The sequence below is a fragment of the Melospiza georgiana genome, chromosome 3 (assembly GCF_028018845.1).
Source record: "Melospiza georgiana isolate bMelGeo1 chromosome 3, bMelGeo1.pri, whole genome shotgun sequence".
In the NCBI taxonomy this organism is placed as follows: Eukaryota; Metazoa; Chordata; class Aves; order Passeriformes; family Passerellidae; genus Melospiza; species Melospiza georgiana.
This window is the reverse complement of record NC_080432.1, coordinates 54,295,152-54,312,116: the sequence shown is the minus strand read 5'-3', so window position 1 is coordinate 54,312,116 and position 16,965 is coordinate 54,295,152. Positions and strand designations below refer to the sequence as shown.

Sequence of the window (16,965 nt, the reverse complement as noted above, 5' to 3'; positions counted from 1 at the left end):
AAAATGTAATGTCATTTTATATGCTAACTCTTTAGTATACCTCCTTTATTTCTCACTTGTGAGCTGTTTTTAAACTTAACTATTAATAAGAGAACTGTATCTAATTTTTATATATAGAGGTAAAATGTTATGTTCTGCCTCACCTATCCAATAGAGATGTGTGCTAACTACCCTTGTTTTTAAAATTATAGTTAAAATCAGTGGTAATGACATAAATCATTCCATGCTATTGTCCATGTCTGGAGATTAGTTGTGTTGGAACCTTCAGGGGAGGAGATCTGCATTGTAGCTGCAAACTGAGGCATTCTGACTTCTGAGTGTGAAATGCTTTAATTGGGAGTCAGGAGTCTATGTGCAGTTTGCTGCTCTGAATTGCTCTCCTAGCAATTCTTCCCTGATTTGTATAGAGACTTTATGTAAACCTCTTAATTTCAGTAAAGGTTCTGCAGGGTAATGAAATTTCAGCAGCCCTGGAAACTGAAACTAACAGTACATGAGATCCCATCTAGAACAAAGGTTCTGCCTCACCAGTGAGTTTAGGTAGGTGATTGAGTCAGTGAGAGGAGTCTGTAGCTGTAAGAAATGACACGAGCCTCGGGTACAAGCAAACTCCCAGTCAGCCTTGAAAGCTAAGTGGACAAGTTTGCTGCTGCTTGGGAAGGAAAAGCATTGTGCACAGCAGGTTGTTGTCTTCAGCTACTCAAAACCTTTGAGTTGGTCATTGTGAGATATAAATAGCCTACAGTTACTTTTGCCAGATAGCATCATTATTACTTTATTTATTTTAGGTCTAACAGCTTTGCGTAGCGATGAAGTAATTGATCTCATGATTAAAGAATACCCTGCCAAACATGCTGAGTATTCTGTTATACTGCAAGAGAAGGAACGGCAGCGAATAACAGATCATTACAAAGAGTATTCTGTAAGTAATTACCACTTAAGTGAATCAAATCTGCAGTGGAAGTGTGGGAAAAGGTTCTTCTTGAACTGATAGTGAAATGTATGTGAATTAATATAATTGGTTTTATTCCAGCAAATGCAGCAACAGAACACACAGAAAGTAGAAGCCAGTAAAGTTCCAGAATATATTAAAAAAGCTGCCAAGAAAGCTGCAGAATTCAACAGCAATTTAAACCGAGAGCGGATGGAGGAAAGAAGAGCCTATTTTGATTTACAGACACATGTAGGTAGATTTAAATTTCTTATCAATTGGGAGGAAGCAGCTCCTTGCTTGTTTTAATGAAGAGAATGAAGAGAAAACAATTGGTTTTGTTACCATTGTAGCTATTTTGGGGGGGCGGTGATTAATGGGTAATACTGCTAAAAATAATAATCTAAATATATTTAACCTACAGACTTTTTAAACTTGAAAATACTTGTCTCAGAAAGCTCTAAAAATCTCAGTGTTACTTTGTTATCATGTCTTTATTCTGAAAATCTTAGCATAAAACTAAGACCGTCATTTATTCTTATAAATGGCTAATTCTTCTTTTGAATGCCTCCAAAATTTTGCTTGACAATACCTGAAGTAAGAAAGAAAACTATTTTACATGTAGAAGTGTGCTTGTCAATATTATGCCCTTGTTTTTTGTTATTTGTTTTATTATTTTTGTATTGCATATGTTACATGCCTCTGTGCTTGATTAAAAAAAATTATCTGGCATTTTGAAGCAGTGCTGTTCTGCTTCTATAGAGGTGGTAAAGCAAAAGTTTTCTCTGCAAATTGTCACATGGCAGACAATTATGGAAAGTTTTCATTTTCTTGGTTTTGACCATGGTAGAGACAAGATAGTGGATAATTATTTCTATTTCCTTCTAAGAGAAGGAAGGCTCATTATGTAAGCTTCTCCTTTCCGTTGTATTATGTATTTATATATTAACGGATTTATTTTTTATAGTACAGTCTGGTTTCAGAATTGTACACAGATGGCACATTCTCTCTACTCAAAAACAATATGGAACAACAGTGATAATTCTTGCTAAAGATGCCAGTCACAAAGGTTAATGCTTACTGTTTCAATTGCTAGATTTTGATTTTAATTTCAATATTATTTTTCATAGTGTACTGTTTAAAGGGGTTTTACCTAATCTTTGTTCAATCCACTAGATACTTAGGGATTGGATTTAATCCATGATACTGTTTTGGGATCTCTTAGAATTTTAATGCATTGAATTTCTCATGGGAGAACTCAGGTAGTCGTTTCAATTCAGTAAAACTGCCAAGTTAAAATAATACTTGGAGGAGTATTTGGTGAGGAAGGCTCAATGTTTGTATGTGAAACAAAAATGTCATTGTTTTATATTAAACAATGCAGATTATCCAGGTGCCTCAAGGAAAATACAAAGTCTTGCCTACAGAGAGAACAAAGGTTAGTCCTTATCCAGTGGCTCTCATACCCGGCCAGTTCCAGGAGTACTACAAAAGGTATTTTAAAAGCACTCCAGCTGCCAATTCTGTTGCACTGATCTCTTTTGTCTCCATCTAGCAGGTGGAAAGCATTTCACTGTCTTTGCATGAAGGTTTCAAATTGATTTTAGTTTTAGACACTTGATAGTCTTCAAAGATGCATAGTGTGACAGCTGTTGTTAAGAAAACAGTACTGACTGCAAGAGCACTGTCTCTGCTGATATATTGCAGTGCCTGATATTTAGCCTGCTCAGGTATTTACCATGGTAAAAAGGGACACTGATTTCACTCCTGCCACCCTCCTGTTTATTTATCATCTGCCTCTGCATGTGCTAAAATTAATGTTTTTGTGTCAGTGTTGTTATGCTGGTTTCTGATCACGAGTCTTGATGTTCCATTTTGAATTTTTAGAAACTCTTTCTAAAGAGTTTGGTGTTGTGGTTTTAAGTTTGATGTTGGATTTGCAAGTGAGAAAGACATTGCAAACTTTACATTTCATGAAAAATGTGTTACTTGACTTACGTGTTGTTGACATAAATTTAAGATTTTACTAGCAGTGTGCTACTGTTGAACAAATTTATACAGATTTGAAGATTTTGCTGAAGTCTTCTTATTGTACAGTAGAGATGGTATTCATGCTGTATGTGCTTGGTTTTCTGTAGAGAAGCTCTTTGTCTGCATGTGCCTTGCTCCTTCCAGTGTTCATACAGCCCACCCAAAATTTGCATGCTACAGGATGTTCCTGAAGGACTTCAATTTTATTAAATCAATTGAATTAAAATTACTTCATGTTATGTTTATTTTGCAATTGTAAGCTGCTAGTGAAACTGCTTTTCCATCTCAGTGAAGGACGTGACCTTTCATAATATGCAGCAAAATAGTATCCTGTTCTTACAGTGCTTGTCCTCAGCAGTAAGAGGACTTCCACTTTTTTTCTTAGTCTTTAATGTTAAAAAGGAAAAGCATGGATTATGCATGTTGAGCCGTATCTGGCTATAAGCAGTGAGATTACACTTGTACATTCATCTGAAACTATATTTTCTTGTTTTCTTGCAGTTTTTTGTTCTTAATAATCATCTGTACAGCTCTGTTGTTTACTTTGCTTTGGACGTGTTTGTGTGCCCTGGGTTAGAATTGTACACGTTATGGGGCACAGTACATGGATAAAATAGTGTATGGTCTGTTGGGCATAGTAACACGGATTGGGTAAAACTTTGCAAATTGTGTTCCATGAATATCTGCTCTACAAAGAAGACAAGCAGTATACATAGCATCCCATTTGGGAGGAGAAATTAGTATGTTTTCTTTGTTTTCCGAACTGCATGTTTTTATGTGGCTTCCTGAAAAAAAGGAGACTATTATTTAAGTCCCTGCATACTGTGTAACTTAATGCTTATGCATAAAGTACACATGAATGAATGTATTTTATTTATTTAACTTCAGATACTCTCCAGATGAACTTCGTTACTTGCCGCTAAACACAGCCCTTTATGAACCTCCTTTGGATCCGGAGCTGCTCACACTGGACAGTGATGGAGATTCAGATGATGCAGAGGAAGGGCGAGGTGATGAAAAAAGGAAAACCAAAGGCAATTCGGTGAGACAAATTGAAAGTATTCTTGAACAAAAAAATCCTTTTCCTTGACTTTTGTTAGTTTAATTAGTTTCTTAGAATCTTTTAACATTTGCAAAATGAAGGGAAGACCTTTTTTAGTACTTCTGTTTATTTCATAACATTGCTCTCCATTGCTTTTTGGTTTTGGTCCATTTTCAGAGTAAATTGAACAAATATTTCAGGCTTTTTCTTCCTTTTTTAAAATTTTCTTTTGTTTGTTTTGTTTTGTTTAAAGAAATTTTGAAGAAACTTCCCAATGCTGCTCTTCATTATAGCCTTTTTCCCAAGGGGAAGTTGCTGGCATTTCTGAGGAGAATGAATGTTATAGTTCAGGTATATTTTGTTGTATATTTTGCTGTTGGAAGTCCCACAGAATCTGTCCCCATAGCAAAGGCATTAATAACCTCATAACTTTTTTTTCTGTGATGTGGAAGCAGCAAGTGTACTTCTACACTAAGTGTAGAAGCAGTAACTTAATTCCAATTTAAAAAGAAGGTAAAAAGCATTGTGTTTTTATTACCTTACAATACATCTTTTAAAAGATATTTATGTTCTCTCCACTTATGCAAATGCAAAATTAACTGCTAGCTGAAACTTAAGGGAAACTTTCACATACTTATCTTGATAGAGCTTTAAATGCTCAAGAGCCAGCTGAGATTCAAATCAGCTGAGTACACCCAAACCATTGGTGTATTGGTGCAGTTTGTATGTTGGGGACGATCTCTTTCCAGAAGTTTAACCCTGCTTTTAACAGCAGGGGAATTTCACAGTGCATTTAGCAATTTCTAGCATGATTGATGAACATGTTTGATGGTGGATATGTACAACTCTAAATTTTGTCATGTAAATATTTATCTTCTTTGAATTTTGTAAGAAACTTATAACTGAGGAGAGGAAGAGGCCAGCTTTGTAGGTTAACAAAAAGAGAGAGAGGTATTTAATACACTCTTTCTGCTTGCATTTTTTTGAGACGAAATCATAGAAACATAGCATGCTGAATGTCAACTGGAGTTTTCAGTTTAATCATACTCCAGCTTTTTTACAGTTGGTCATTTGGTCTTTCATTTTTTCCCCAGATTCCTTTTCCATTTAATTCCATTCTCATTAATGGTAAAGAAAAGTAACTGGACCAAGTAGGCTATCCTTTTGATTTTTCACAGAGGCTCAGAAATTTTTTTTGTGACAGAATGCAGAAGGAAAAACATCCCTGAGTTTGAATAGTGTAGAGAAGTGTGGAAGATTGATAATCAGATTCCTGTGAAGTGATTTTGGCTGTGGGAACAGGGGTTCTTGGATAGTTAGTCATTGAGGGGGGCATATAGTTCAGAAAAAAAACAGAGGTGGGACATGCTCAGATTTGGAATATCTCCTATTTGTCAGATCTCCCTGGTGAGTGCCACAATACGCTTCTCCTTTTTCACACCTCCCCCTGCTCCCTTGTTGGAGTTGGTAGCAGTTTTCTCTTCTGTAGTGTTTTAGTGGGTCTGACCTAAATAACCCTTCCCCTGAAATACTGGTGAAACCTACCATTTCTTGTTGCCACATAGTTCAGTCTGCTTTTGTGTTACACTCTACCATTTGCTCTGTGTCTGTTTTGTCTGTTTTGATTTTAGGTCCTAGGGCACAGGCTGATTACTGTTGTTTTACAGAGTGTGTTTTAATGTAGGGCACCATTGTTATTTGGCCTCTTGGGTTTTATTGTGATAAATGTGAGTAATCACACTGCTTCCTTCTGGAGCTTTTTGGAAGCCTTTATTAACACTTTTCTGAGAAAAGTCTTGTGCTGCTGCTCTTAATTATGCCTACATTGATCTCTCACCATCTTTGAACCTCTTCCCCTCTTTCTTGCCTCCTTATTCCTCAAAAAAAAAAAAAAAGAAGCTTTTACTGCAAAATAAATTCTGTTGTTTGATTCTGTATTAAATATGGAAGTGTGTTTTGCCATTGATGGCATTCTTCTGCTGCAGTCCAAATTAAATACTTAGATTGCTCCTGGTGAAAATAGTAGGTGAGGATGGCAGAAAAAAACCTTCACGTGTTTAATTCATGGCAGTCCTTGTATGCTTTAAATGCATAACAGGGGCACTTTTAACTTTTTGCTGGCCCTTTACGTGTTGTAACCAGCATATTGCATTTATTTGATTTATTGCTGATTTCTAATGAAAACACTTCAGAGAATTATGCTGTTGTGCTCCCCACACTGGTACCAAGACCAACTGCAAAAACATGACTGCTGATGCAGTCTCTAAAACCAGAAAAAAACAGATGATAAATGTTGTGAACAAAGGTGTTCTAGATTGTGATAAACCCCATGCTTTTGTAGAAGGAATGACATATCCTTCTCTTACCTTAGTTGACTCTAAGGGGCATAGGAAAGACTTGTCTGTCTATCCAAAAAAAAAAAAAATATAGCTATGGTATTTTTATTATAGGACAATTCGTCTGGCAATGTATCTGAAGGTGATTGCGCCACAGACAACCAGGAGGATTCTTTTCAGGGAAGACAAAAAACAAGAGACAAAAGTGCTACTCCAAGAAAAGATGGTTCCAAACGTTCTGTATTACCCAAATCAGTTCCTGGGTACAAGGTTGAAGAAAAAAGCCCCTGACTGAATTTTACTCACCAGCTTCTTCCTGAAGTATTTGGTTTTTTTAATAATGTGGAACTTCTGCTTGCTGTACTTCACTAGCTGTTCTCCTGTTGTGTGCTCCATCTGTTTGCTTCCTTATTTCCTTTTTGCTTATATTTCGTGTGGGGCTTTTCTTTACCCTAGCTGTACAGTGGCCTCCTATTGGGTTAACTTCTTAGATTCATAGCAATAACGCTAGAAAAATCCATTGTGGATTTATCATTGGAACTCAACATCTTTCTGTCTGCTTTAAATTAGCAGTCAGAAATGTGTGCTAGTTTGAAGCTAGCACTCACTATCCATTACTTTTTTTCCTATTTTGTATGGCAGCATACCAAGAGATCAGTCCTATAAAGTGCAGCGGTATGGCTGAGCATATTGTTACAACATTAATTTTAAATACAGCCTTTTATCCTGCAATATTATGATGTATAGGATGGAAGGCAAAAAGCTTATTACAGCTGTATAGGCCACACTATGTAACCCCTGTAATAGTATTTGGAAAATAGCTTTTTATGTAGTTCATACTATGTAGTAACATTTGTGGGCAATATGCTTTTATCTAAACTAGAAACTTGGTGAGGATGTTAAGACATTTCAGCTATCACGCAGTGATTGCCGAACCTAAGACCCCAGTCTTCAGTGTTTCTATATAATAATTTCAAGAATTATGATAAAAATACTTTTCAGAAGAAGTGGGAATTGACATGCATTGTTTATATGTTACTGTTCTGCATACTGAGAGAGGATCTGAATAAACTGTAACACATTTAAAGCAGGTAATTGTCTAGTCCTGTTCCGCTGAGAGGAATGAGAATTTTCCATTGACTTAAGTGGGAGCAGGAATAGATCCATAAGGAGGGAAAACACTAAGTTAAGATAGGGTTGAGTGTTTACCAGTGAGGATTACTTATTGATAGTTAAGGGACAGGGAACATTTTTGTCAGTGACAAGTTTGTACATACTGAGAATCTGTCTCAGCAAAAGTGAGCTGTTGATGGCTTGCATTTTATGTTTATAAATATTTACTATCTGTGTTTACCAAGTTAATAGTAAATAAACTATAACTTACAATAAGAAGCTAATTTCCAGCAACAATTGGACAGCTTTGATAAATTTTCTCTACATACAGTATCTGTACAGGTTCATTACAGACAGCAAGCTCCAGTTGCTTTTTCTGTTTTCAGGAACTTATTAAGAAATGCGTGAACTGTGTAGATTTAGAATGTGGTTACCACATTATATATATTTTTTTATATGTAACTTTGCAAGAAGTTGTAGACATAGAATGCATTTCAGTATTCCCATGAAATCCAAAGATGAAGGCTGAAATTTTTCTTTAGCTTTGTGTAACTTGACATTAGAAATTGTGTGCCACTAGTTTACAGAAGCTTCACTTAGCTGCGAGATGCCCAAGTGTTTGATTAGTTGAATCTATTTAATGGCCTTATGAGTGCATAGAGAGAGGACTGGTGGAGCAGAGCTTTGATTTGAACTTAAAATTGTACAAGAGTGGTAGTAGTATAGAGCACTGCATTTTGAGAATGGATTCCCACAGCACTTAGTTACTGTGATTCTGTCAGTATCGCAGTAACAAGGTCTTAGTTACAGTGCCTCATCTTTACAATGTCAGCATACATTGCCTGCATCAACCTGCCTGTGGTTAAGTCCGGGGTGGTGATGATGTGTTAGGAGGGTGAGAGGATTGGCTTTCTTGTTTGTGGGAACGTTTGAAATACTGCAATAAGACAAATTACATGAGCTGTTTTAATGGGCAAGACAGAATGATTCTTGTTTGTGAGTCTATGAAAACATCAGATAACAATATACCTACCATATGTGCCTGCATGTTAAGGCACTTTGAGCCGAAGGCTTAACTGACTCAAAATGTTTTTCCTGTGAAATCTTTATAATACCTTTGTTCTGTATTGTTCTCTAATATTGGACTATTTTTGTAGGACACTAATCTTTTGGTTACATGTAGTTAAAATTGAGGGATAATTGCTATGGCATCAGCGTATATATGTATAGCCACGTTATGAGTATTATAGGATTCCATACATTTCCACTGAGTTATTTTCAAGTAAAAGAAATACTGTATTTTATATGGAGTCTTTTTTATTGTCAGTTCTTTAACAAAGAACGATTAGCATGTGTTTTACATTTTGTCATGTTCCAAGTAGTGAGTCTATTGCTGCAGGACTGACTGCTACAATTGCACACGCAGGGTACTGTTAAAAGTACAAAAGATTTTTTTGCACATAAAACTGAAATGTATTGCATATCTTTATTTTGCAACACTTCTGTTTTGGGTCACTGTATATGAAAATGTAATGCTTTGCATTCAGAATAGGATGTAAAACAAAAATGGTGTAGTTGGAAAGCTACTTTGAGAGCTGCAGCACAGCAGCATGGAAGTGAAAACCTACACATCACAGTTGTCATTTTGACCCTGCATTCATTTTCTCTCATATCTTATCCCAGTAAAATGGGGATATCGAAAGGAAAATTTACTCCTCATGAGATGGGATATTGTGACTTCCCCTTTGGAATTGACACATTTTTTAATAGCATTTCTAAAAGCCATTTTTGGTGATAGAATGGAACTGGATTAAAATGTGAATAGTCTTGAGTTTTTAAAATTTTTGTTGTTGTTGTTTCTGTAAAAATACTTCCATACTGTTGGAACTTCATTCTTAAAAGTCTGTGATTCTCACCCCCCCTTAATATGCACAGTTTCTAATGAATACAGGTTAGTGAACTAAGTCTAGATGGAAGCATTGTTAATAAATGCATCTGTAGCAGTGTCTACCTAGAGAGTTATGTGTATCAGAATGTGAACTGCACACACCTGTAAGACTTGGATGTGTCCAAAAAGCAGCTCGCTTTGGGTGGAGTATTGGGAAGTGTGCTGATGTATATTAAAGGCAGGAAAATACAAATCTGTAACAAGCCAGAAGTGTGATTAGAAAAGTTTGCTTGCTATTCCGGAAAGGCTTGGTTTCTTATATTACAATATAATTTAAAAATAGCCTAAACAATGGAAGGGTAGATGCTGCCACGCTGACAAGGTTTAAGCATGTGCCACTTTTGTTGGGAGGAGCAGGGTATAAAGGTATACATGTAGGACACGTAGTATAGTTAACAGTAAAAGAGTTTATGCGTGGTTTTCCTTCCATTATATTTATTATTTTGTAGAGATGTTTGTGTGTTAGACTTCTTTTACTGTTTATTATTATATTTATGTATAAAACAGGTTGACTTTCCTTTTTTAAAATAAATAAGCAAAAAAAAGTCTATGAATGCCTCTGTCATCTTTTGAAGGAAGATACCTATAAACATTTGGTGGGGTATTTTGCTTTCTTGAGTAAAACTCCTTAGACCGAACAATTTGATGCAGGCTGTAGCCATGTTTTGACATGAAAAGCACATTGAAAACTTCAGAAAACTTAAAGCAATGCATCCTGATTTTAGAAATGAGTCAAGATACTAATTACCTTGCTAGGTGCTGTCAAAAACTGGCTGGGGAAATAAACACACTTAAAGATAAGTTGTATTGCAAAAGATCTTCCTAATTTTATTTATTTATTTATTTATTTATTTTGTGTTTTCACTTTTTAAATTTGTTTTAAAATTAAACCTCATTCTTCTCCCCACGAGTGGTTGGTAGTTGACTGGGATTCTTCTTATTGACAGCTGTTTAGAGCCTTTAGCTCCCTCTGCTAGTTGGGTCTTTGCAGCAACATTGTTTTTAAAAACTGGTGCTAGTCAGTTTAACATCAGTGAGTCTACATTAATTGTAGACTGCATTTCTCACTGAGTTCAGTGTGCAGCAGTCAAAGCTCAACACTGTAACTACTGCCCTGTTTCTGAAATTCAGGATGCTTTAATTCTTCCCAAGGCCTCATCAGGATGACACTCTTGTTGTATCTACGGAGTTGATGTACAGAATACCTAGGCAGATGTATATTTCACATGTTAACAGCCTGCTATTTATCTTGCCCTTTAAATGGATCTCATGGACCCAGACACACTCTAGATGATAACTTAGAAAAATTATAAATGTAAAAATCTCTAGTCAACTGCAAGGCTTTTGTTTCTTAAATGATTATGACTGCATACAAGAAGGAATGATAAAAGGAATACAGCCCTGTGCAGCATAGCTAACCATATAATTTGAAACTGAAGATAGGAAAAAAATCAAGCTTATTATTTTTATAATTAATTTTCTATATGTAGGGACAAATGTAATGCAGAAAAACCCCTATATATTTCCTTCATATACAGAAAATCCACACAGAAGTTCATAAAGAGTATTCTATATTGGAAGATTCTTCCTGAAATTTTTCACGTTATATCACATTTAGTTTACCATAAGGAGAATATTAGCTGATGAATTAATAGGAAGAGCCAAGTACTTGCTTTTGATCCAATTGGATTGACATAAAACTCACTATGTATAACAAATGGAAAATTGTATGTAGTTTAATCTATGATTTTTTTCAGTGCTGCTGCTTGTCAGTGATTGTCACGTGTTTCAGGGTTCACACATCCTGACAGATAGTTTATAGATTTTAATAGTTAAGGAGATGACATTTCCTGTTGAATCTGTAAATTCTTCTGGAATGAATTTATAGCCCTCTTCTACCCTTCCAGCCAAAGGTCATTCCAAATGCTATATGTGGAATTTGTCTGAAGGGTAAGGAGTCCAACAAGAAAGGAAAACCTGAAGCTCTTATACATTGCTCCCAGTGTGACAACAGTGGTGAGTATCTACATCCACTAAGTCAATTCCTAAGGATCCAGATCTGTTTGTGGACATATTTAGTGTACTCCATATGTAGCAGGAGTTCAGTTGCCTTTTCTGTCCTTTGTTACAACCCCATCTCTCTTTCATGTTCTCTGTGCTCACACTGTGGGATCTCACCAGGAGGTGAGCTAAGCTTCATGTTTGGTAAAAGCAAACAGTCTAACTAATTTTAAATTTCATTTCAGGCATAAAAATAATAATGCTGGTTTTAATCTAGGCCACCCTTCTTGCCTTGATATGACCCCGGAGCTTGTTGCTATGATTAAGACTTACCCTTGGCAATGTATGGAGTGTAAAACCTGCATTATATGTGGGCAGCCTCACCATGAAGAAGAAATGATGTTCTGTGATGTATGTGACCGTGGTTATCACACTTTTTGTGTGGGGCTTGATGCTATCCCTTCAGGTAATAAAGCAAGAGTTACTTGTTCCCTTCCCTCTTCCTCTTAAGTCCTGGGCTCATTCTCAGGATTAATACATGAACTAATGAATTAATACATATTCTTTTGAAAGAATAGTTTAAAACAAGTGTGAAGAGTAAGAGGAAGAAACAGTATAGGAAAACATTCACACTATAGGACCCAATTTTTTTACTAAGCTTTATTTGTGTATATTTGGTTGTGCACAGTTAAATGTCACATTTCCTGTGCAGGAAATATAATTGGCTTTTACAGCATAACCCAAACAGGCTCGCTCAGAACTATGTTTTCTCCATTTCCACAGAATACTGACAATAATTACCTCTTTTCACTGAAGAAACCTGTAAAAGAAACTGTATTGCTGCATATTGCTAGAGTATAGCTTTCACGTTAATTGTGCTGTTTTAGCTTCTAAATGAAATAGTTGTCTCAATTTAATATTTGTAAATATCTCTTTAAACCCTTTCATTTCCCTTTTTATTCTTAAACATCAAAACTGCAACAGAAGTACCTCCATAGGTAGGCAGGCAAGCCAGCAGCTTTAAATTGCCAAGTCACTCATATCATCTGGCCAACCCAGGGCAGTAGAAAGAAAATAACAGGTGGTACCGTTGCTTTACATGTAGTTCCACATCCATGGTAAGTTCATGAATACGTTATTCAGTGGCAGTGACAGTATTCCCTGGACAGTACTTAAAACACACTGTACTGCCCCATTTTGGGAAGCACTGGAGCTAGCTGTCACAATTGTACAGGTTCTGTGGCTGATTTCACTTTGACGCTGACCTAAGAATATAATCAAAATAGATTATATGTCTACAAAACTACAAAATTACCAAAGCAGCCATTGATTCCAGCTGTTGTAATAAAAAGTTAAATGCTTCCCCAGCTGCCATTGATTTCTGCTCTGGGTAACTTCACAACCTTGAACTGTAGTCATTCACCTGAAAATATGACGGGCAAACTCGAGCACTGTTTGTAAAACTCTTACCTAATAACCACCTCCTTGGAGTGCTGGCACTTCTTGAGGTACATGAAGATTGGTGTAGCCAGTAGTTACACATAACGAGTGTGAATTGTTTATGCTGCCTTATAGAAAGGATGCTTGATTTTAAAAGCATTTGTTGTTTGCATTAAAGGAAATACTGCAAATAGATAAGCATCTAACAGAATGCTGAAGGGCTGCCTAAATAGGTAAGAGAGTAACAAACTTAGTTTCCCAATAATTGATAACTTTCTTTTCTTAGGTCGCTGGATTTGTGATTGTTGTCAGAAAGACCCTCCTGTACCCAGAAGAGGAGGAAGAAGGGGGAAAAACAGCAAGGAGGGCTAGGAAAGCCCTAAATACTTGCTGTCCAAAACTTAACTGCACAAATTAAAGTGATACTCTGGTGCTATTTAATCAACCACTCTATAAGAGGAGCAATACCACTTTTTTTTTTTCTTTTTACTAAATAAACTTTGTCTATATAGTGATTTTTGTGATACAAGTCACTACTGTCCTGTCAGGTGTTGAGAGAGGCAAGCCAAATTACCACTCAAAAAAGAGAAGATTTTCAGTAATGAAATTTAAATTATACATGCATTTGTATAAAATTATAGCAACATACTTGTTTATTTCAGTGCACTTATCAGTAAGCCCTGTGAAAAGAAAATTACAGAGCAATGTAATGTACTTTATTTGCATAGCAACTGGTTATTCTGAAATACTCAACCAAAGCAAAAAGTATTCCTGGTAAAAGTAACTTCTAAGGAAGAGTAGGCATGAGATGACCTTCTTACAATATACTGCAAATCCCTTTCAGCAGAAATTTTCTGAGCAAGGTAATGACTTATTCATAAATATGTCCTTGGAAAAAAAATCAATCACAAAAAGCTATCAAGGGAAGTGTAAGAAAGCACCTCTCAAGTTTGAGATACCTGTATGCTGTGTTGTTTTTAATGAGACAAAAATGTCATATTGACAACTAACAACAGCTGAAGGCTCCCTCTTCCTGCAGTAATAGCCAAGAAGCAACATGCACTTGATTCAGGTCATGGATTTGTAGTGGTGATGAGTGACTGGACCAACCTCTGTTTGACAGATGGCTGATGTGATGTAGAGCACACGCAGTAAGAATACAGACATCTATTCCCTTAGGTGATTGATTGTTTTCTCCTTCCTTCACCCTAAGCTCCTCAACTTCATGGATACACTCAAACACGCTGATCAGTTTTACTGGAGGTGCTTGCTCAGAAAAGGAAGCAGGTTTTATTTTTAAATATGCTCTAAATTGAGAGGGGGACCGAAGCGCAGTAGTTTATTCATTTTTCTTTATAAAAAACAATAGAAAATACTGAATTGGAATTGATTTTCCTAAGCACCTATTTTAAGTGAATTTAACAAGATCACAACTATACATTCATTTTTAAGCCCTGGTCTCTGAAGAGCACTGCAAATACTGTCCTGGCTGCTCATTTTACATATTGGGGAGGATTTTCAATATAAAATTAAATATGGCTTTTTCTCCCCACTTCCTTTCTGGTTTTGGAAATGTAACCTAAATATCTCTTCAGGAAACATAGCGAGTATTAAGTATAACAGCAAGTCATTCATACCAATTTCACAGGATGAAGTGTGACTTAAGTCCAGTGTGTATCAATTTAAAAAAGGATTTCAAGTATTAATTTCAAGATTCCAATAAGTATAGTCCAGAAAACAGACTCCTCATCCTGAGATTCATCTTCTGTAGACTGTGAGTATTTCTGGTTTGCCTCCATCTCCTCAGGGTTGTAAGAAGCCTCACCAAACGGGTACTGTACCACAGTTCGATCGTAGTACACCTTCATTTCAAACTCGCTCTCCAGGTGAGAGGGGTGCCCGTAAATCCCTATTCCCACAGGGCGGCGGAAGTGTGCGGGCACGTGCACGATGTCCTGGCCACAAGTCACCGACTGTAACTCGTACTCGTCAAAGCTGGGGTGCAGTGTCACGTCAGACACATACAAGTCTGCGTCACCTTTTAAACTCCGCATCTGAAGAACGATCTTTCCCTCGTGATTTAGTCTCAAATAGCTGTAGTTTCCTGCTCCAATCTGACCTTGGACAACATGAAGAAGAATCCATTCCTCTGGTACGTCCTCTTCTTCAAAGGCATTTACCACGAACAGTACTTGAGCTGTCACAAATACTGTCAGGATTCTTCTCCAGTGTGTTGCCATGGTCTTCAGTTGTTTTTGGATTCTTCCTGTGTCCGTGTTCTACCCTATGAATACAATGCAAAATTCAAGTTTTAGTATATTCCCTTGTGGAAACTAATCTACTTTTTAAAATTTAGTCATTCTTATAAATCTTCCCTAGTCCATACAAATTTAACTTCAATTGTGTTCATGTATTTTTTAATAGTCACAGAAACCAGTGCTAAGATTCAGAACTTTGTCAGAATAAAATGGCTTACATTTTCAAAAATTAAACAGAAATTAATCAAGCCAGTATTCTTTCAACAGAACTGACATAAAGACTTTAGTTTCATTCTATCTGTATGCATGCCAAACTTGACAGATAGCCCGGAGGGATGAAACCCAATAATGATTTTAGCTTCACTTTAAAAAACCAAAAAAAAAACAATTAAGGAGAGGCAGGCTTTTGTATGCTTGAAGATGCTTAACTTTATATGAGGTGCTTAAGGCATCCTATTTGTTCTCCCATCCTCAGCCTCTCAACTTCAAAAGACAGTAAAGGTGCAAATCTGGATGTGGACTTGAAGCAGTAGGCATTCCAGCTTTCATTGGGATGGAGTTAGAAATAAAAACAAATTATCTAATGAGGTAATACATTAATTCATGATCTTGATGTATGGCTTGTTTCTAGAAACAAATTTGGCACACTTTCCCTGAAAAAATGCATTTACTTTCAGGAAGGTTTTGTTAGAGTATAGATGCTCAGCTCTTTACAGCACTTCGGTAGAAAAGATAAACCTGAAGGTACCAGGACAAGGGGAAAATGGAAAGGACTGCTGCAAGATCAAGGCTCTTACAGCCTATTCCCTCCTTGCTGCACACTCCCAGTTGAGCAGCTTGAGTATGCCTGCCACACTCCAGCCCTCTGAACAGCTGCACTAAGTCACCGTGTGCAAAGCAGCAATTTCCAAACCTTGCTGAAGGCTTCCAAAGCGTACAGCTGACTGAATTTGACATGCAAATCACAGGAGCCACAAGCCTGAACAACTTTGTGTTTAAGAGGAAGGTTCTCACCCCCTAATTCCTTCCATAAGGACTACAATTATCTGAAACCAGAAAGCTGCCTGTAACTCGTTTTGTATCCTGCTAGCACCAAAACAGACTGCATTACCTCCACTGAGATGTCACTTAAATGTTAGAAGTTCTACAACTGAACGGATCCAGGGCAGAAAAACATTAGAAAAAAAATGCCCGTTTCTGTAGTTTGACGTTTTCTGTCCCAGAGGCCTCTCTACTGCAAGGTCACAGTTCTGCACAGACAGCATAAAAGAACGAGGTGCAGCATGTGCCGAACCTGCCAGACTGACAGAACTCCCTCAACAACCACAGGAAAAAAAACAGTCTCTTGTCTCGACCGTAGGAGGGAGCTGACTCTGTCACTTGTCCATCGAAGTAGTGATGAAAAAGCCGAGCGGAGCCACAGGAGGAGCTCCACATCTGACCAGAAAATAATTAAAGTTATCTAGGAAAGAAGGAAAGCGTCGTGACGCTGGCACAGCGCTCGGGAGGAGAAGCGATTCCAAGAGACCTTGGACAGAGCCACGAACGAGGAGTTCTGCCCGCCCCGGTTCGCCCCCGCCTCTCCGCGGGCGGGACCCCTGCCGGGGGCGGCGGCGGCTCCGGGGCAAGCGGGCCGCTCCCGCCGGGTGGCCGCGTCGGGCCGGCGTCGCCCCGCCGGCCGGGGGCTGGGGCTCGGCTCACCTCCCACCTGCCGCGGGGCTCCGGCTCCGGCAAGGCCGCAGCAACGGCGAGGAAGAGCAGCGGGGACTCGCGGACGTGCGGCAGCGCAGCGCGGCCGGGGCGCCGCGGGAAAGCCCCTCTCCGGGACGGGCCCCGGAGCAGCGCGGCGGCCGAGAGGAGCTGGC

At 37.8% G+C, this 16,965-nt stretch overlaps 2 protein-coding genes across 7 annotated transcripts in view; one reads left to right on the top strand and one right to left on the bottom strand.

The window, feature by feature from the left end:
* Positions 1-14,275, top strand: part of PHF10 (PHD finger protein 10) — a 26,191-nt gene extending 11,916 nt beyond the window's left edge. For 2 of the 5 annotated variants that reach the window (XM_058021542.1, XM_058021540.1), the window contains exons 5-12: positions 789-922; positions 1,034-1,183; positions 2,316-2,425; positions 3,851-4,004; positions 6,455-6,610; positions 11,309-11,417; positions 11,680-11,868; positions 13,129-14,275. In XM_058021542.1, coding sequence (XP_057877525.1) covers positions 789-922; positions 1,034-1,183; positions 2,316-2,425; positions 3,851-4,004; positions 6,455-6,610; positions 11,309-11,417; positions 11,680-11,868; positions 13,129-13,214 — 1,088 coding nt within the window. In that variant the 3' untranslated portion in view covers positions 13,215-14,275. Of the gene's footprint in view, positions 1-788; positions 923-1,033; positions 1,184-2,315; positions 2,426-3,850; positions 4,005-6,454; positions 9,952-11,308; positions 11,418-11,679; positions 11,869-13,128 lie in introns of those variants that run through there. The other 3 variants (XM_058021539.1, XM_058021537.1, XM_058021538.1) reach the window with 3 other exon arrangements.
* Positions 13,467-16,965, bottom strand: C3H6orf120 (chromosome 3 C6orf120 homolog). 2 transcript variants are annotated; one of them, XM_058021544.1, is made up of 2 exons: positions 16,802-16,965; positions 13,467-15,126 (listed from the first exon to the last, which is right to left on the bottom strand). In XM_058021544.1, exon 2 carries the CDS (start codon positions 15,080-15,082, stop codon positions 14,525-14,527), a length of 558 nt encoding a protein of 185 aa, XP_057877527.1. In that variant the 5' UTR covers positions 15,083-15,126; positions 16,802-16,965; the 3' UTR covers positions 13,467-14,524. The 2 variants fall into 2 exon arrangements, with proteins under 2 accessions (XP_057877527.1, XP_057877526.1); XM_058021543.1 differs by lacking the exon at positions 16,802-16,965 and adding an exon at positions 16,212-16,701.

What these genes read in the sequence shown, in the direction of transcription:
- C3H6orf120 (XM_058021544.1), bottom strand. Translation starts at nt 15,082, where the DNA reads ATGGCAACACACTGGAGAAGAATCCTGACAGTATTTGTGACAGCTCAA.